Raw genomic sequence first — 19,635 nt, forward strand, 5'->3', positions numbered from 1 at the left:
TGACAGAAGTATGAGTGCTCATCAACCTGTTGGTTCCAGAGACTGAGTGCCAGTTTTGACTCAGGTAGAAGGCTGAGACCCAAGCTGTACTGAAAGGTTTGTTTTTCTCTCAAAGATAAGATGTTACAGAATGTTTACATAGTTGTCATTTGAAAAGTCACTGGTATATAGCGAGTCATCACTTGTGACTTCCTGCCTATTCTATTAGTATTTTATAATAGCTAGAGTAAACCAGCTTTGTAACAATGGCTAATGGATTTTGCCTGCTTGGATTGGCCTAGGAAGACACTTAGTTTAGTTACTGTGTCTTGAATCATGGGTACTACCTCGCCAAACTAGAATAGACTTGAAGGCTTCTAAGCCTATGAATGTATTTCCGCTGAAGCTTTTTCTGCTCTTTGTGGAGTTTTTTGTGGGTTTGTCTTTCTTTTGGGGTGACTTATGATTTCTTGATGTGCATCACATCTCTTGAGCCCTCATCCTTTATAGGGACGTGTCATATTCTCAGAGTGCTTTTCTACCACTCTTGAGAAAGTTCTTTGTTAGAACATGATCATAAGAGAAGGATTGCATTTTAGAGATTGGAGTCTCAAAAGCTATGCAAATTTCAAAACAACTTATTTTGCTACCCTGGAAAATACTCCTTTCTGAATGGCTGGAAGGAAGACTGTGACGTAAAAAATGTTACCATAGCTTTAATGTGGTAGGAGTTGTGATTTAGCTGTGCTGTAGGTGCAGTCGCTGTGAGTGAGTGCTGTAATAGTGATATTAAACTGCAGTGATGATGTGATGAAGATGTCCATAACTTAATGTTTCTGTTGTTACTGTGGGATGGGCAGTCATGTAGGCCCGTTCAGTTACTGGTCTTTTAGAGGCTGTCCAGCATGCTAAGCGGGTTCTTAATTTGTAGAAAACCAAATGATTACATAGATATCCTTTGTTTACAAAGCAAGTAGAAATTTGTATTTTGCTTAAAATAACTTGTGAATTTTGGCACAATCAGAAGTTTGCCTCCTTTATAATTTAGGAATTATTTGGCATTGCAGACACACAGTTGCATGCCTATAAAATATTAATGATAAAAGCACTCCAGTAACTTTATGTATACAATAATAAAGTTAACTGCTAGGTACCATTAAAAAAAAATAATAATAACCACATACCACTCACTGAAAATACGAAATGTGACAGTCACTATTCTTCACTGAGTTACTTAGTGTATTTTTTCCTCTTTTTGTTGATTGGTTTGCTTTTTGTTTTGGCTTTCACTTCTGTAGTCTCCAAAGCTTCTGGCTTGATGGGAATTTCCTCACATCCTTACCAGAAGAGCTTGGAAGTCTGCAGCAGCTCAGCTGTCTTGGGCTTTCCTTCAATAACTTCTGTGAGCTGCCAGCAATTTGTGAGAAACTCACCTTTTTAGACAAAATAGCCATGGCAGGGAACTTGCTAGAGAACCTGGACCTTACAGTGCTGAACCGCATGAGTCACATCAAAAGCGTGGACCTGAGGTAAGGAGTAACCAGGCGTGTGTACGTGTATGTATACATGTGTATCTATTTAGATGTGTGTATGTCCATGTACATAAAAGAAACAATGTCACTTTCTATTTACAGTAGAGGAACTGTGTGTGTTATAGTACATTTTGCCATAAACCATGTTGTTTTTTTTCCCACTTAGTGGTTTTTCTAACTCCTAGGGAGTCCTACTTCTGAGGATGTGCAGGAGTTGTTTAGAGAAACAAGGTCAGCTGAGCAGTACTTGAAACTACTGAATGATATAATTGTTTGGGTTGGAAGAGATCATGAAGATCACCTAGTTTCAAATTCCCTGCTGTGGAATGGATACCAGAGAATGTCACTTAGTACTCTAGGTTCCTCTTTTAATATTCTGTTGTTGTGAGCTCAGGTATCTCTTTGATCTCTCTTAGCCTTCTATTGCTTTTTTTCCTCTCTAGAGGTATATTCCAGATTCTCCAGGTTGCCAGTTGCAGAGTTCTCAGAAAGGGACAAAGAATTTTTTGTTATAACAAGGCAGTGTATTATCTAGTCTCTGCATTTGTGTGCTCTCGGTGTTAAGTTTCCATTGATCTGACTTGAAGTTTATAGACTGTGGTCTTCAGAATTTCTTGAACACTAGGAAGTGAGTAGAACTGCTTCACCTAGCCGTGCAGACAGGAACTATTTTTCTTCACACTTAGTGTCTGAAATCCATCGTCGGTACTCATACATCTCACTGTACTTGGAAGAAAACCTATGCTGGAGCTGTTCTTTTCTCTCTTCTTACTCATGTACAGTGTTCAGTGTTCTGATTTCTGACTCTCTCATTTCTGAGTGTTTAGGCTGAACAACCTGAAGAGAGCAGCAGCTGACACTCTGGAGGGGAATAAATCCGTGATTTACATGGATTTGCGAGACAATCAGCTGACATACCTGGATGTGAGCTCATTGGGTAGCCTGGAGCAGCTGCACTGTGAGCGGAATAAGCTGAAAGAGTTGACGCTGAGTGGTTTCTCCCTTCGGGCTCTGTATGCCAACAACAACTGTACGTGTCCTTATGTTCTTCATATGCCTTCTTCCTTCAAGCCATGGGAACAAAGGAAGCAACCCTTTTGCTATCTCCTCTCACAAAAAACGCTAATATTTACTGATATTATTGAGAGCGTAGGTGATGGGGCGTCGGAGGTCTAATCGTGGGGATCGTATTATTGGATATATGTGCACAGGCTGTGTAACAGTAAGAGAGTATAGTGCTAAGTTGCCATCCAAGGTATTTGCCTTCCAGTGAGAATTGTTTGGGAGTCCACATGTAGAAGTACTGTTCTCCTTTATTCTGGTGTTCCATGTGGCAGACAGAGCTGGACAGTGAGAAGCTGTGCTGATGTATGATAGATGTATGAAGTTTGAGCTCTGTTTTAGGGAAGATGAGTGGAGACATTGTGTTTGCAGAGTAAAGACTATCAGTGTCACTTACTAGCTAGTCTATGTGCTGCTTTGCTGGTTTCCTTCTGGAGCTCTGCAATAATATTTATTTGCTTTATTTCATCAGGTCTCACATCTGTCAATGTTTATCCGGTTCCTAGTCAACTGACATGTCTAGAACTTGCCCAGTAAGTGACTATACACCACAGAATATAAAGCAAGTATCTGAACAATTTTGGTGTTTTCTGCAGACACTGTCTGGAACTGTTATGCTTTTGAAAGAGTTGAGAGCAATTGAAAAAAGGCATTTCATCTTCGCAGTAGAACTGGAAAGCCCAGTACTGAAGAATGATGAAATTGTTGCAGATCAGAACCCCTTCTGATCTATTTCCACCTCTCTTGGTGATTGGCTGTCCTTCAGCTGTAGGCTGTAATCGGCAAGACAGGCCAAATAAGGACCACTGAACCTGCAACAACTTACTAGACTGAATGGTGGGAATGTGCGGGGCAAATATTTAGACTGTGTGCTGATGATCATGACTGTTGTCTTCACTTCCTATATCTGCCCTAGTAGCAAGATTGTCAGACTTGTAGAATAGGGAATCTGATCACCTCTCGCCTCAGTTCAGATTTGAAGCATGTTAGCTGGGTAGCATAAGGTGGCTGCTACATCGGTGCTTGAAATAAAACAAAAGCATGATCATCAGAGCCTTGCAACAGTAATTCCTACCAATCATATTGCATTATGCAGCTGGCCAAGAGATAAATGCCATGTGAGTAGCTCGGATACTGTGGTGCATTTTTTGCCTATTATTTTTCATTTGGCTGTCAACAGTGCTGTGCACTGTTCAGACAGGGCGTATTGCCTTATCAGGTGTTGGTATCTAGCTTTTTCCCCTTGCTCTTCTCAGCAATCAGCTGCAGTGTGTTCCAGATTGGGCCTGTGAAGCAAAGAAACTGGAAATTTTAGACATGAGCTACAACCTCCTTGTGGAACTCCCATCAAGGTCAGACTACTTTATTGTACATATCTGAACGTTCTTTTATGGGAAGCTGAGTGGGAAAAGAGAAGCAGTGCTATTCCTCATGCCTTATTCCTTGTTGTGCAGATAGATAATCTACTTAACTTCTCTGCAGTTTCCAAAGTACTTTGCATTCATGTGTTGAAAGAACTGACTTGCAAATTAACAGGGGCCAAATAGGTCTATCCTTTGCCAGAAGCGTGCACCTGAAGTAAAACACACTGCTATGAATTAACTTTGTGTTACAGTAGCATCTGTGAACTCAAGTTATAGATGAAGCCCTAACATACCTTGCATCACTCCAGAGTTTTCACCAGTTAAATAATAGATATCCCAGAGATATGATATAGTTTATCTCAAAGGTAGCTTTCACAAACATCGTCAGCCACCTCCCTTCTGCCTGCTCCCATTTCAGCTTCTGCAGAAACGTAGTAACTGGGAGTCAAGAACTAATATGATTTTGTAGTATTTTGTTTATTTTATTGTTTTGTATTTATAGTGACTTCTTCGAGATACAAGGGATATTTTGGGGAAACAAAACCCCAGATGTTCTTGGCTGAACACGTGTTTAGTAGAGAGTTTGATTGTGATGAATGAGTGTCTTTGTCAGCTATATTGAAATGTGAATGCAATGCTGGGTTACAGCAAAGAAATGCACATGGTTGAAGTAGTTAAAGCAGCAGGCATAGGAAATGTTCTTAGCAATGATATTCTAGTGGTTGTCAGAGACAAGACTATGTGCAGCAAAGGCAAGAGAAGAATGCAGCAAGGGTGAGATAATGAGAACTTATAAATTTACCCATGCTGATGGATGATAGAATCGTGGAATGGTCTGGATTAGATGAAACCTTAGAGATAATCCACACTTCCATGACATGGTAGGAGACACCGCCCACTAGATCAGTTTGCCCAAAGCTCCATCCAACCTCACCTTGAACACTTCCAGGAATACGGAATTTACATATCTGGACAGCCTGTTCCAGTCTCACCACTCTTGTAGTGAAGAATTTCTTCCTAGTATGTAACCTAAAACTACCCTCTTTTAGTTTAACAGTTACCACTTATCCTATCGCTACAATCCCTGATGGAGAGTCTTTCCCCATCTTTTCTGTTGGCCCCCTGTAGGTACTGGAAGGCCTCTGTAAGGTCTCCCTGGAGCCTTCTCTGCTGCACACTGAACAACCCCAACTCTCTCAGCCTGTCTTCGTAGGAGAAGTGCTCCAGCCGTTGGTGATTTCAGTAGGACCAAGTGTCGCATCCTGCATTTTGGTCACAACAACCCCAGGCAACCCTACAGGGTTAGGGAGGAGTGGCTGGAAGCTGCCTGATGGAAAAGGACCTTGGTGTACTGATGGACAGTCGGCTGAATATGAGCCAGCACTGTGCCCAGGTGGCCAAGGCCAGTGGCATCCTGGCTTGTGTCAGGAATGGTGTGGTGAGCAGGACTAAAGAAGTCATCCTGCCCTGTACTCAGCATTGGTGAGGCCTCACTCGAGTGCTGTGTTCAGTTTTGGGCACCTCAGTACAGAAGGGACATGGAGGTGCTGGAGCAGGTCCAAAGAAGGGCAACAAGGCTTGTGAAGGGCTTGAAGAATATGCTCTATAAGGAGAGACTGAAGGAACTGGGGCTGTTTAGTCTGGAGAAAAGGAGGCTGAGGGACGACCTTGTTGCTCTCTTCCAATACCTGAAAGGTGCTTAAGGTGCTTACAGCAAGAGTGGGGCTGGTCTCTTCTCACTGGTGACAGGTGACAGGATGAGGGGAAATGGCCTTAAGTTGCGCCAGGGTAAGTTTAGGTCAGATGTTAGGAAACATTTCTTTACAGAAAGGGTTGTTAAGCACTGGAATAGGCTCCACAGGGAGGTGGTTGAGTCACCATCCCTGACTGTTTAAAAACCATTTGGATGTGGTGCTCAGTGACATGATTTAGAGGAGGGTTGTTCGAGTTAGGGTAGTATGGTTAGGTTGTGGTTGGACTCTATGATCTTTAAGGTCTTTTCCAACCTGAGTGATTCTATGATTCCATGGTCCTCCTTTGGACCTGCACTAATAGGTGCTTCTCCTTCTCATGTTGTATAAAAAAGACCACATTTGAAGAGTGTTCCACACAACAAACATGTGGAAATCAGACTCAGAAATATGTATTTTTAAAAATTCAAGTATTTTTAGAGATTTTTAAGTGCTGGAATTTACTGTATCCACTGGGGATTTCTTCCTTGTGTGTCTGCCATCAACACTGTAGGTATATATTGTTTCAAGTTACAACTTTGCTAATGTGGACTTTGAACTATCAGGGTTATCCAGCAGATTAAAGCATAAAAAAAGCTTTGCACAACAGGTTATAGATCATCATAAGTTGTCTTTTAATCACCTGAAAATATAATTGTTCTGGGGAAGAGGACTGAACCAAGCTGAACTAGCATACCCTCTCTTTCTAGGATCCTCAGCAGCTTGAGCCTTCGGAAATTGACAGTGGGGCACAATAATCTTCAGAGCCTTCCACCTCTTCTAGAGCATGTTCCAATGGAGGTGCTGGACCTTCAACACAACCTGTTGACTAAACTCCCTGAGATGCTCTTTATCAAGGCTCTGAAGTGAGTGACAGTATCATGGGTATTCTGTGTTAGCCTTTGAAGCTATGAAGGCTAGTAGAGATAGTTGGGTGAGTTTCCTTGTGTGGTGCTGTGGGCTTCATTGGCATTTGCGTGAAAGATTATGATGAGGTAATTCAGGTCCTATGAGAAATCACCCAATTGGTGTGAGAGAATCAGTCCATGTTAATATTTAATTACAGGAAAACAGATATGTGCCTAACCTAACAGCCAGCTATAGAATTAACTTCAGTTGCAGCTGCCTCTAAGGTCATGTTACTGCTTGGCAAATTTTCTCTTTAGAACAAATTTATTAATTCGGGAGCAAAGGAAAGCTGTACAGATTTTCAGATGTTACTGCAGAAATACAACAAGTCTCAGAAAAACAGCGAGAGACCCTTACTGTTGGTCTATTCAGACTTGAGTCAACCCTTCTTAAAAGACTCAAAGTTTATGTAGTCTTCTTCCACCACTATTACCCACTTCCTCCATCTATTTTACAGTACCCCCTGTTTACTGTAAAACTGCATCTGCAGTGATATGTAGCTAATGGTCATTTGAAGACTCGTAAATCTTAATGTGATTAGGGATGTTACGCTGTGTTGTCTGACCTGCCTGCCTACTGCTCTTTCTTCATCTGCAAAGGCAATTTTATAGCTGTGTAGCTACTTTTCCTGATGTTAGTGGAATGGTTTAGATGAAATTTTTTTTTTTTCATTTGCTGTGGTTAGCCTCAGGTGCCTGAATGCATCTGCAAATAGCCTGGAGTCCTTGCCCTCTGCATGTACAGGGGAGGAGAGTCTGAGCATGCTGCAGATGCTTTACTTAACCAATAACAACCTCACAGATCAATGCATCCCTGTCTTGGTGGGACACCCAAACCTACGGATCCTGCATCTGGCAAACAACCACCTTCAGGCTTTCCCTGCAAGGTAAATACATGACTTTTGGTCTCATATCAGTGAATTAGAAATTAGAAATGTGTCTGCGGATGCTGTATCTGCAGGTCCAGAAAGTGATAAATTCTGGCCTCTAAGATAAAATATTCTATTGTTTCCCTTTCAGCAAACTCAGTAAGCTAGAACACTTGGAAGAGCTGAATCTGAGCGGCAACAAACTGAAAACAATTCCCACAACTGTGGCAAACTGCAAGCTACTTCATACACTTATTGCACACTCTAATGACATCAGCATCTTTCCAGAGATCCTGCATTTACCTCATATACAGGTATTCTTACCTAAAAGGTAATGAGATATCAGGAGGAGGCTTGGGTAGGACAATTAAAAGTAACTGCTAAAAGAGGAACTGAAGATCTCAATATTTTGCGCAGTCAGCTCATGAAGAGGGCACAAAAAACACATACAAGATCTGTTGCCTTTCTTAACTGACTGAAGATGGCTCAACTCATTCATCGTCAAGGTCTGTGACCTTGGCTCATAGGTCATCACCATTTTCACAAGCTGTTTGTGGGATACAGTCAGTAGTAGTGGGATCATCTGATGTTAGCACAGAGCACTGGAATACCTGTATCACATGAAAGAACAGAGAATATGTTCTTTGTCATCATGCTTTTTTTTTTTTTCCTACTTCAGATTGTGGACTTGAGTTGCAATGAATTAAATGAAATCCTAATCCCTGAGGCGCTGCCAGCTACTTTGCAAGAGCTAGACCTGACTGGAAATGCAAACCTGGTGCTAGAACACAAGACACTGGATATCTTCAGGTGAGAGTCATGGAGTTGCAAAGCCAATAGTCTCAGGTATGGGAAAGGGGAAGTCTTCCAGGAGAGGAAATGGGATAGCAATGTATATAACACAACATTGTGTAATTTTAGTGTTCCCTGCCTGAGGCAGCTGAAGCTTTCTATCCTGTAGTAAGGGAAGGGCTGGGTTCAAATCATCAGAGCAAAAAACTTCTCAAATGGAAGTTCTCCAGCTGTGTCTGGCATGTTTATTCTGACATCTTCAGAATGCCAAGACCTTAAATACCTCTCTTTGCTTCTGTCTAAAATTCTGGAGTGGGCGTGGTCCTTTGGAACAAGCTGTTCAGCATGGCATCTAGGAGAGAAGAATTAATTTTTTTTCTTCTCTCTATAGTCATATTACCACACTGAAGATTGATGCTAAGCTCTCCCTCACAACAGATTCAACACTCACTTCTACTTTTTGGAGTCATGGAGTAGCTGAGATGGCAGGGCAAAGAAATAAGTGAGTATTGTGGTCTGCTGGACCCTGACACTTTGTCTCCTTGAGGTGCTAGGTGAAGTGCATTGCTAAGCATCCAAGCACACGTTTTGCTGAGCTCATCCATTCTAATCTCTCTGAATCTCTTGCGTAGTGTCAACGTTACTTACCCTCGTTTATCATGCCTATCTTGAGACCCTTGGGCAAGGCTTTCCACTCTAGCAGAGATGCTTTTGCTATTGCATGCATACAACATCCATTTTTCTTTTAGTGCGATCAAAGAGAATTCAGGCATTCCAGTAATAAACAACAGCTGAACATGTTGTGGGGCGGTGGATGTCAAGACAGTGACTTTGTTGCCTTGTGAGAACAGTACTTGTGGCAAGATACTGATGGCTGTGGTTTTGGAGACCATACAATCCTCTGAGGCAGATAATTTTGCCTGTGTGCTTTTCTAACAGGCTGTGTGTGTCGTCCCTGGCACTGGGAAGCTTTGCAGAAGGGATGGAGGCTGTGTATGGCATGTTTGATGGTGACAAGAACGAGGAGCTGCCACGCCTGCTGCAGTGCACTATGGCTGATGTGCTCCTGGAGGAGGTACAGCAGTCGGACACAGTGTTCATGTCCAACACCTTCTTGGTCTCCCACAGGTATGACTGTGAGCAAACTGGTCCTGGGTGGGACCTGTGTAGGTGCATCAGTTAACGTGCTAGGTGGGGTGAGACAGCCCTCCTGTCGTGAAGTCTGGAGCCTTCCTACATCTTCTCCTTCAACAGGAAGCTGGGTATGGCTGGGCAGAAGCTTGGTTCCTCTGCTGTCCTTTGCTATATTCATCACGATATGGCTGATCCAGCGAGCACCTTTTCTCTGACTGTGGCCAATGTGGGAACGTGCCAAGCTGTTCTGTGCCGAAGTGGAAAACCACTGCTTCTCTCCAAAGTCTTCAGTCTTGAGCAGTGTACTGAAGAGGCCAAGAGAATCAAGGAGCAAAAAGCAATTATAACAGAGGTTGGTTTGGACCCCCCTCACTTCAATTTCCACCCTCCAATAAAAGCTTGTTTCAAGAACTTGACATTCTGAGCTTCACTGTCTATAATATAGTATAATATAATATTGCAGGACAGAGGGTGGTCCGAAGGTCTTCAGATGACTCATCCATTGCTTCACGCTCTGTTTCTCTTGCTCATTAGCTGTTCAGAATTACATGTTCCTTAAATACCCATCATAGCCTGAGAATTACAGGTACAGAATGCCATGGATGAGGGCAGCAGAAAAAAGAAAACAGATCTGGAAATAAATGGGGATGTGGAGGTTGGTGCATGATACTATTTATGACATAGGTGAGTGTGGAGAAGATCCACTGAGGAACAGAATGGGGCCTGAGAAATCATCTTGTATCAAAACTCAAAGTATCTATTCTATCCTACTTCGTGAAAAGCATGACTTAAATATCTTTCTTTGTATGTCTTCCATGTTTTACTCACTGAAGGTGTTATTTCCATTAGAGAGTGTTTTTGTGCTTGGTGTGCATAGCCAGTAAGCACACAGCCAAAATTCACATGAATGTCTCTATTTTAATTCTGCACAGAATTAAGTGTTTGACAATCTTCTGTAAAACAAGCATAAAATAGAAGCATTGTTATTTATGCATAGCTGTTTACAAAACTATTTATTGTTGTAGTTTCTAATTAGTTACTGTATTTCATCTTTGCTGAACATGTGTATGATAGGGCTAGAAGATTCAAGGTTTGAGAAGGAGTAGCTGCAATCTCATTACCATCTTGTTAATTATATATTAATATCCTTTACTGAGCCTAAAGGTTACATATAAGGCACTTTCCCTTCCTCTTCTGTTGGCACCAGCTTGTGGTCACATTTAACATATCTATGGTCAAATTCTTTCTCTTTTCATTAGTTTTTCACGTATCTGTGATCTGTTGTTTATACTTTCTTGTTCTTGGTGGACCATCTATGGGATTAGTGCCTACTGAGACATATGAAAGTGGATATCAGGTAGCAACAGGTGGAAACTTTACCCCCCCCCCGAAAAATGTTGAAATGTTCAGTGTTTTTTATGCAAAAACTTTAGAGATTCTCCAGGAACCATTTTAATGGTTAACTTTCTAAAAACTTGGAAGAGGGAAATTCAAAAGAACTGGAAAACATGTAGTCAGTAAAGAACTGAGAAATCAGTGCCATTCATATTAGCTTTATGCACTGCGGGTCTTTAAAACAGTTTGAGTCTGCTGGAGGGGTTTCTGACAGAGATAACCTGTTTATGTGTTCTGTTAAACTGTGTAGCACTTAGACTGAATCCTGGACCTGGATCCCTTTCTCCTATACTGTATCTGATGTTACCTGTGTATTGGCATTTCTCAAGGTTCCAAACTAGTTCATGGGCAGGGTAGAGAGTGCTTTCCAAATGATCTAATGCCAGATCTAATGCTACTGCTTTGTTCTCTTGTCTGCAGGACAATAAGGTAAATGGTGTGACTTGCTGCACTCGGATGCTAGGCTGCACATACTTGCACCCTTGGATCCTGCCCAAGCCACATGTCAGTTCCATTCCACTGACTGTACAAGATGAGCTGCTGCTTCTAGGGAATAAAGCACTGTGGGAACACCTTTCTTACACGGAGGCTGTCTCAGCTGTGCGCCATCTACATGACCCTCTAGCTGCTGCAAAGAAACTCTGCACATTAGCCCAAAGCTACGGTTGCCAGGACAATGTAGGTGCAATGGTGGTGTATCTGAACATCAGTGAGGACAACTGCACATGTGAGATGCATGGTCTCTCTTTACCAGGCCCTGGGGGATTTAGTTCCACCACTGCCAAGACAGCAACATCTTCGTCTAGCAGCGGAATTGCTTCAGAGTTCGGTAGTGAGCTGTCTGCTTCTGAGGTTAGCAGTGAGGTGGGCTCTACTGCTTCAGATGAACACAGTGCTGTTGGTCTTGATGGCAGCTTGCTACCACGACAAGAGCGACGTTGCAGCCTACATCCTCTGCTCCCCTCAAGCATCTTTCAGCGCCAACCTTCCAGTGCCACCTTCTCCAGTAACCAGTCTGACAATGGCCTGGATAGTGACGATGAACAGCCTGTGGAAGGTGTGATGTCAAATGGCAGTAAAGTGGAGGTAGAGGTGGACATACACTGCTGTAAAGGCAAGGGTCTGGAGTTTGAACCTCTTGCTTTAGAGTACAGCTCCTCTGCTCCAGGGGTAGAGGATGACTCTGAACTTGTCCTCATCGTTCAGAGACAGAACGGCATAAATAGCACAGCTGCACGTGGAGGGGTCAAGGAAAAGAGTGAACTGCAGAAATCTCCTTCCACGTGCTGTCTCTATGGAAAGAAGCTTTCCAACGGCTCCATAGTGCCCTTGGAGGAGAGCCTTAACCTCATTGAAGTAGCTACAGAGGTACCCAAGAAGAAGACAGGTTATTTTGCTGCTCCATCTCAGATGGAGCCAGAGGATCAATTTGTGGTGCCACCTGATCTGGAGGAGGAAGTGAAGGAACAAATGAAGCAGCACCAGGAGAATGGAGCAAATGAGGAGCAGAAAGAAGAGCCTGCAGTAGCTCTGACAGAGGAGTTTGACACAGCTTTGTAATTCTACAAGTACTACTCCCACTTTGTCTGTCCCAGGAAGCTCTATCCTGTAAGGGCTGTCATGCCCCTAAGGGGACCTGGGCTCTGCAAGGCATGCAGGCATCTGCTGCTTCCTTAATTGAGTGGAGAAAAAATTGGGAGTGCTGCGGTTTGGGCTGTCTACTTTTTGCTGTAGTCTGTTCTATGAGTGCCCAGATCAGCTGTGTTCTGTTCAGAACTGTCTGGAAATTATGCAAGCACTAGAAAGAAGGCAGGTGTTCCAGTGCTCCCTCTTACTCCTTAAAGCCTGAGGTTCTGCCAGCTCTGCAGAAAAGGGGCTGGTGTATTGTGGGAGGGGGAAAGGGGAAGGCTGTTGAGGGGCCAATATGCAGTGTTTGGAGTCTGAATATTTCTGACACAGGCCCTCCTGGCAATTCCTGACTTCATTGTTCCTTGAAAGAATACAGCCAGTTGGAATGAAGCTGACCCAAGAATGGTTTCCTACGTGAATTGCAAGCACTTTTATTGATTGCACTTAAGCTGTTCTCTTCCCCTTCAGCACAGCACTTTATTATTAGGGCCAGGGGAGAGAGCACTCCAGTATCCTGTCCACAAAGCAGGTGGGAGGGAGTGGGGAAGCTGATTTTCCCAGTAGATATTGTTAGGGCTTTTGAGGATTCAGGGTACGGGTGTTCTGATGAGCACTGGTGCAGGGTAGAGTGAGAATTATAATGGGATCAGGCTATGCAGGATGAGAAAACAGCTGGGTTGTGAGTGTCTACTGCTGCATTTTACATGGAACATGGGAAGGATCAGCTCTGGACTTAGAGGCTGAGTAACATGCAGAGCCACTGCTTCTAGCTGCAGATCACAGACCCAGCTCAGCAGTTTGTCGACCTTCGTCACATGTGCCTCATAGTAGAGCCTTTCTGTATCCAGAAGACGTGACTTGAAACCATGAGTTGCTGCTGGTTTCAGTCTAAGAGGAAATTGAAGTGTAAGTGGTACGTTGCTCTAAGGCTGGCAAGCAGTTGGGCTGCTCTTTGTATGCTGAGGAAGCTTTCAGTACTCTTTTCCACCAACATTAACTGCATTGTCAGCCACGACAGTCTTTGCTTGCATCTGTAAATAGGAGTCATAGTCCAAATCCAGAGCAACCTGTATTTTGTGATGTGTGCCAAATTTGGCCACCAACGAGGTGTATCTTTGTTAGTGTATCTTTATTTCTACTTAGTTTTCAATGGAAAAGGAGGGGGGGAAAAGGGGGAAAAAAAAAAACAAAAAAACACAACAGCTTTTCGCCTGAAAAACATCTTTATCAGCACTGGGGAAGAGATTTTTAAAACAGTCCCACTAATGATGAAATGCCCAGCCTGCAGCTGTCACACGGTTCCATTAAGGTTTTTGGTGCAAGGGGTAAATGGATTCTCTATGTAATAACCTTGTGAAAAGTCCATGGCCCCCAAAGCATGCAGATGTCTTCCCAGTTTGGCAGAGGGCTGAACAGCAGCTGCCCCTGTCACAGCGTTGGTGCAATAATTCGGACTATAATGTGGGCTAGTGCCTTTTCTTCTTTATTCATTATATTTATGAAGAAAATGTGAAAGTTTCTTCTCAAGGTCTCTGAGGAGCTTGAGTTGTGTATTTTTGGATCAAGTTCAAGCCTTGAATTGAAGGGATGCTGTGCAGACAACCTGTGGGATTCCAGTAATATAGATCTTCTGACAAAATCTACAGGAGTTATGCTTAAACTTCAGAGCTACTTGAATTTCTCACTCGGGGGAAAAAGGACGTATTTTTACCATACTTGAGAGCAACCTTTTGGGATATACCTTGTATTGGGATATACCTTGTACTGGTTATGGTGTAATCATGAAACAACCCATCTTTTTTCCAAACTCGTGAGTTCTGGCCGTGTTTAATTGTCTGTTTTACTTGGAGAGAAATGCTCACACTTAGGATCACAGAAACAGCATTTTAAATTCCTCAGACAGAGGAAAGAAAAGTTTCAGGGAATAAAACTCAACTCTCCTTCAGGTTCTTTTTCATAGTAAGTATGCAAAAATGGCTCACCTCAGTGTATTTGACAGTAACCTTCAGTTCATTTGCTGGCAACAGTATCTGTGCCAAGGCCAACAGTGTCTGCTACCTGCTCCGTTCAGCGTAGGATCGATGCAGGAATATATGCTGCTTTCTGAGTAAGGTTGTGGTGAACCTGGCACTAGGAGAATGGTAGATGTCAGTGCAAATCAGGACTCTTCCTTGCACTGATGTGTAAAATCCAGTGTGTCCTTGCCAGCCTGAGCCATTAGCATTGTGTGAGACAGGTGTGTCTCATGGGGAGTTTGTCATGAATGCCCATGGCTAGTTCAGTAGGAAGAATTAAGTGAAGCTCCGCAAGAGCATGCAAGTTTTTGATCTGCTTCTCCAAATGGAATGCATAGAACCGCTACTCAGACTTTTCTCCAGCTCTGTTTCTGGTTTTGAGGCAGAAAGGGAGTTCATTTTCTACAGGCATGAACTTCTGTGGCAGAATATGGTTTGTTCTGTAAAACTGTAGAGTCCACCGCAGCTTCCAATTAGATTGATACTGTGAACTGCTGATCTTACTCTGGGTAGCACCTCCTGGTTTTTTGGCCTCTCTGAAGACAGCAAACTTCCTTTGTCTCCCTTATTAACACTGGGCATACATCTCAGACTTCTGATTGGCGCTGCTATAGGTGGAACACATGTGGATGGGAAAGTTTAGCAGGGGGCCTCATAGCAGAGGACAGAAGGTGTCACAGTTCTCCTGTTCTCTTCTGCTGTCTTCCTGTGTGGCGCTTGCAGATGACATCATTTCCATAGAGCCACATCACTAAGAATGTTCCATTCTTTTTTACTGTTGGAGGTTCTCAGTGTGGGGTCATTGAGCTGTCTGACTGTTGCCAGAGCCGTTGTGCTCCAGGTGGCCACAGTGAGGTTAGGCTGGGGAATTTGTTTGTCCGTCCCTTTAGCAGTTCCGGCCCTATTGCTAAGCATGTTCACTGAGAACAGGCACCCTGGAGGCACTGACCTGCCTGCCCTGATCTGACCAGAAGCTAGCAAAAAGAGCCAATAAAGGCAGTACTGGTGCCTGGTTTGGGCTTGACTACTGAGGATAAAGCATACTGTCAAAGTGGTGCCCAGAACCTGGAACAGACCTGGGGGAGACACTGCAGACTGCTGAAATCTGATTATAGTCCTCAACCAGACAGGAGGGAAAAATCCAGTTCCATGAAGTGGGTATTCCCCTCTCTGCAGGAAGGTCTGCTGTAAGACCTGAAATATTTCTAGTGCCTGGGATTTTAAGACACAGTTAAAGCCCTGGGACTTCCAGACATTTCTGCACTCTTCCTGGATGGTGATGTCTTTCGTGTCACTTGCCAGAGGGCATTTCTGGACAGTAGGTTCATCTCTTGCGTTTTGTGCAGTCGTTGTCTGCTGTTCCATTGCAGTCTGAAGCCTATGGTGTATTTTTCTCCATTTTTTTCCCCATTTTAAAATGTTACTGTTCTGACTCATGACCCAGTGCATGTTAAAGAAATACTGCAGCACAACACTTATAATATTTTTTCATTTTAAAAAGGAAAATACTTCATGTATCCCGCTCTAGCATGCAGCTGCAATAATTCCTCTTTTACAGTATACAGGAATAGACTGTTCCATGAACGCACCTTCGGCAGTGTGGCCTTTGTGTGTGCTGCATTGGAGAGGCAAATACCATTGCTGGAAAACACTATTTCGATGATTCTTTACTCAGTTGTATAGAGTAGTTCAGGAAGGAAGAATACTTTTGCATCAACTTCTCAGATGACGTAGCAATAAAGATTTTTACTTTTGTGTAACTATATATTCTGAGTCTGTTACTGCACTGGAGGGAGTGTGTGCAATATCCCAGTCACACATAGTCAGAGGTAGCCGTAGTTGTGCTGTAAGGTCCCTCTCCTTGAGCTCTGTGCTACTTCTACTCAGTCTGCCTTCCACACAAAACGTATGTGCAGAACACTGAGAGTAGAGTTAGCAGTACCAAATACTGGGCAGCTCTCTATATCAGAGGAGTCCTGCCCTGTGAACTTGTGAATAACACAGCTCTTTAGAAGTAAGTGCAGCAAGCAAGCAGTACGGAATCAGTAGAAGAAATAGGGCCACAGTGGCCTGTCCACATAAATCCATGCATTCAGATGCTGAGTGCATCTGGCTAAAAGGGAGCAGCAGTCACCTGAAGTGTTACAGTGTAGAACTTACTTTTTGTATTTCTGGTTGCAGTAGTGTTCTATGACTTCACCAGTGACTAAATCTTTGCAATTTCTGAAACTGGAGGTAAGTCTATGACAAAGCACGCTGTTGATATGCTGCTTTTTGGATTTTTTTTTTTCCCCTGTAGAGATGGAATTGGCCTGTTAAATCAGTGGAGATTAATCCTCATGTGGGTTAATGCACACTGTGGGCACTGCTCTGATGAAAGGGCTTTTCATTCTGAGCATATCTGAATCTGGTGCTAGTCGTCTTTTCTTTGATGAATCTACAAAAAGAAACAAAACCAACAAAGTTCTGAAGAGAAAATTCACCTTTATTTGTTCATAAACAACACAAAATGACTCATTTCCCTACCTTGTACACTAAAAATGTTTTGCAAACAACCCACCTTTGTCTTAAATCACCTCTGTGACCTCTTAAAACATGTCTGACGAGTCAAACTCTGGGCTCTTCTTAGGCAAAATGGTTGTATACAAGTATGCATAAAAGAGTGCTCCATCCAGAAAGGTGCCCTCACCAGAAGGGAGCAAAAAAAAAGGCACTATGTCACAAATTAAGCTGAGTGTCTTCACCACCCTACAAGTTTATTTCAGGAGTCTCTGGCAGTATAAATGCCATGTTAAAGCTGCCCCTTTAGCACCAAGAGACCTTTCAAAGCAGGAATTGTCAACCATCAGCCTTGCTGCTCGCTTTTAAGGGTTCCATTCTCCATGGACAGTCACAAGCCCTTTGTAAAAGATTCAGCTGTCGGAAGCTGTTCACCAGCGTCTCTGCAACACATCCTAGCCATGCTACTTGATGTGCTCTGAGTGATTACTGATGTTAATTACCCTACTGCTAGGAGGGTACTGGGCATGATGTTGGAAACCCAGAGCTCAGGTACGTGATCTCTCTTTTCAGTCACTGACATTTAGGAACAAGGGCTTCTCCAAAGCTGAATTATCTTCCCAGACCGCAAGCATTCAAAACTAGGTTTGCTATTTAGACAAAGCCTGTGCATTACTGTGTTTATAAGAACAACAGCAATGCATTCTCTCTCAGATATATGCTGGAGAGGCAGAACAGCCACCAGATGAAGATAATCTGTATGTGTCCGCTAATAATTGAATAGTGCAAATTTAAGTTTGAACAGCTTGGTTTCACTATATTTGGAGATACGCTCTTGGTGATTGCTCTGTTACAGTAATAAGAATGCACTGTCCCCAAGCAAGTAAAAGCATGCCCCAAGGCTGGCAAAAATCAGGGCCACTACTGGAGCAGAGGAATAATTCTATGGCTCGTACACGTGTTCTGGCTTCTGTTTCAGTTTGTGAACTAGTCTGTACCCTCTGACGGCCAGGCCTGCACCGAGCAGGAATGCCACGACAGCTGCACAGCCCAGGAGGCCAGCAGCAATCTCTGCCCCATGCATGCTGCAGCTAAAGCCCTGATAGCCTTTGCTTTGGTAAAGGTGTGCTCTCTCTTTGCATACTGATGAATCATAAACCCCCAGCAGATGATGGAAGAAATAGTACAGAGCGAACAACAACCCCACTGCAACCGCTGCGTCCAGGACGCCTTCCAGTAGGAGCCATGCAGGAAAACGCCACGGTAGCCGTACAACGCCAACCACAATCAGCGCGGAAGAGAAGACCAGGAGGGCTCCTCCCACGGCCATCGCCGCCCTGGCGATTGGCATCTTGAGCTGGGTGAAGCGCCGGTCCAGCTGCTGGGCTTTCTCCCCGTCCGCTCCGCTGAAGCCGCTGTACGCCCCGCCGTACATGTAGTAGTAGATGCCGCCCTGGCCGGGGACGCCCGTGTAGCCGCCCGCCGAGCCGTAGGATACGGAGCTGCAGACGAGGATCAGCGCGGCGAGCAACGCTCCCACCAACTGGCAGCAGGCTGCAAGGAGAAGCGTGCCGGGCTGCTGCCGCCAAGCGCCGGCACAGAGGCGGGGCCGCGCCGGGCCGCCCGCCGCACCGGGACAGGAGGAGAGCTCCCCGCCTCCCCCCGGCCCCGCTCACCTCGGCCCGTGCGCAGGTAGCGGCAGCGGCGGCATTCCAGCAGCCCCGGCGTGTCCACGCGGCCCCTCGGCGGCCCCGCTCCGGGCACGGCGCTGCCGGCAGACAACGGCGTGAGCGGCAGCGGCGGGAGCAGCGCGACCCCTCTGCACAACCCCTCCTCCCTCTCCTGCGTCCCTCACGTCCGCCGCCCGCACCGCCGTGCCGAGCCGAGCCCCGGCCGTCCCGATCCCCACGCGGCCGCTCACCGCCCGCCCGCCCGCGGGGCTCGAGAGCAGCTCCCGTCCGCCATGGGCCCCGAGCGCTGGGGGAGGAGCGGAGGACGGCGGGGCGGTGCCCGGCGCAGCGGCTGGACGTCTCTGCTCCTCCGCCTGGGGTCGCCCCGCTCGTCTGCCAGGGCCGCGCGGAACGCCGCCTTCCCCTGAGCGCTGTTCTTCGGTGCGCGTGGCCCCGGGTTTTACCCGCTACGTTCCGCCGAAACTCCGCGCGGTCCTGCCGTACGAAAGTACTTTCTTACGGGGCCTGTCTTCAGCACTTGCGATGTGTCCTTAAGTGTTGCTGCCGGATTCCGGCACCACTCCATAGGAGGTGTTCACGCAATTTTCTTCAGACCCATTACCTTGTATCTATGAACACAGAACCACAGAGGCCTCATCAGCGTCAATTTGCTGGAGGCCACCCCAGGCAACGCAACGTGACGTTTTCAGAAGCTGCCCAATTTCCATGCAGAATAATGTCTGGCTGCCCAGCGGGACTGACCGCCTCTGCCCTGGAGTCTGCTGAGCACAGCTGTCACCGTGCGGCTGGGAGGAAATTAACTGATCCATTGTTGGCTGGTAGTTGCTGGAATGAAAGCAAGCGAGTGTATGTGGGAAAAAAAATAAAAAACATAGCGCAGCACGGAAACACAGAGGGGAACAGAACACAGCCAGAGAGAATGCTCTTCTCCAAGGGTTTGCCCAACTGCTGCCTGGAAAAGCATTAGCATTGCAAAGAAGTGCTTTTGTTGCATTTAGGAAAACAGACTATCAAGGAAACATTACTGCAGGAGGTC

At 44.9% G+C, this 19,635-nt stretch overlaps 2 protein-coding genes across 2 annotated transcripts in view; one reads left to right on the top strand and one right to left on the bottom strand.

Annotated features, from left to right (window-relative positions):
- Window positions 1–14,201, top strand: part of PHLPP2 (PH domain and leucine rich repeat protein phosphatase 2) — a 28,533-nt gene extending 14,332 nt beyond the window's left edge. Inside the window, exons 8-19 of the mRNA XM_085235231.1 lie at window positions 1,278–1,508; window positions 2,339–2,541; window positions 3,046–3,106; window positions 3,830–3,925; window positions 6,378–6,533; window positions 7,262–7,462; window positions 7,596–7,758; window positions 8,124–8,254; window positions 8,628–8,738; window positions 9,176–9,364; window positions 9,491–9,722; window positions 11,186–14,201. Coding sequence (XP_085091357.1) covers window positions 1,278–1,508; window positions 2,339–2,541; window positions 3,046–3,106; window positions 3,830–3,925; window positions 6,378–6,533; window positions 7,262–7,462; window positions 7,596–7,758; window positions 8,124–8,254; window positions 8,628–8,738; window positions 9,176–9,364; window positions 9,491–9,722; window positions 11,186–12,325 — 2,914 coding nt within the window. The 3' untranslated portion in view covers window positions 12,326–14,201. The remainder of the gene's footprint in view (window positions 1–1,277; window positions 1,509–2,338; window positions 2,542–3,045; window positions 3,107–3,829; window positions 3,926–6,377; window positions 6,534–7,261; window positions 7,463–7,595; window positions 7,759–8,123; window positions 8,255–8,627; window positions 8,739–9,175; window positions 9,365–9,490; window positions 9,723–11,185) is intronic.
- Window positions 14,202–16,873: 2,672 nt separating this feature from the next.
- MARVELD3 (MARVEL domain containing 3) lies at window positions 16,874–19,036 on the bottom strand. Its single transcript, XM_085235256.1, has 3 exons — window positions 18,830–19,036; window positions 18,585–18,676; window positions 16,874–18,462 (listed from the first exon to the last, which is right to left on the bottom strand). Exons 1-3 carry the CDS (start codon window positions 18,871–18,873, stop codon window positions 17,852–17,854), a joined length of 747 nt encoding a protein of 248 aa, XP_085091382.1. The 5' UTR covers window positions 18,874–19,036; the 3' UTR covers window positions 16,874–17,851.
- Window positions 19,037–19,635: the final 599 nt, after the last annotated feature.

Source organism: Meleagris gallopavo, chromosome 13, assembly GCF_905368555.1.
Source record: "Meleagris gallopavo chromosome 13, MGAL_WU_HG_1.1, whole genome shotgun sequence".
Lineage (NCBI taxonomy): Eukaryota > Metazoa > Chordata > Aves > Galliformes > Phasianidae > Meleagris > Meleagris gallopavo.

Bases quoted from the DNA above. Each gene is read 5' to 3' on its own strand.
- MARVELD3 (XM_085235256.1), bottom strand. From the start codon at position 18,873: ATGGCGGACGGGAGCTGCTCTCGAGCCCCGCGGGCGGGCGGGCG. The intron at 18,677-18,829 runs GTGAGCGGCCGC...GTCTGCCGGCAG, and splicing joins GCCCCGCGGGCGGGCGGGCG to CGCCGTGCCCGGAGCGGGGC. The intron at 18,463-18,584 runs GTGAGCGGGGCC...TTCTCCTTGCAG, and splicing joins CTACCTGCGCACGGGCCGAG to CCTGCTGCCAGTTGGTGGGA.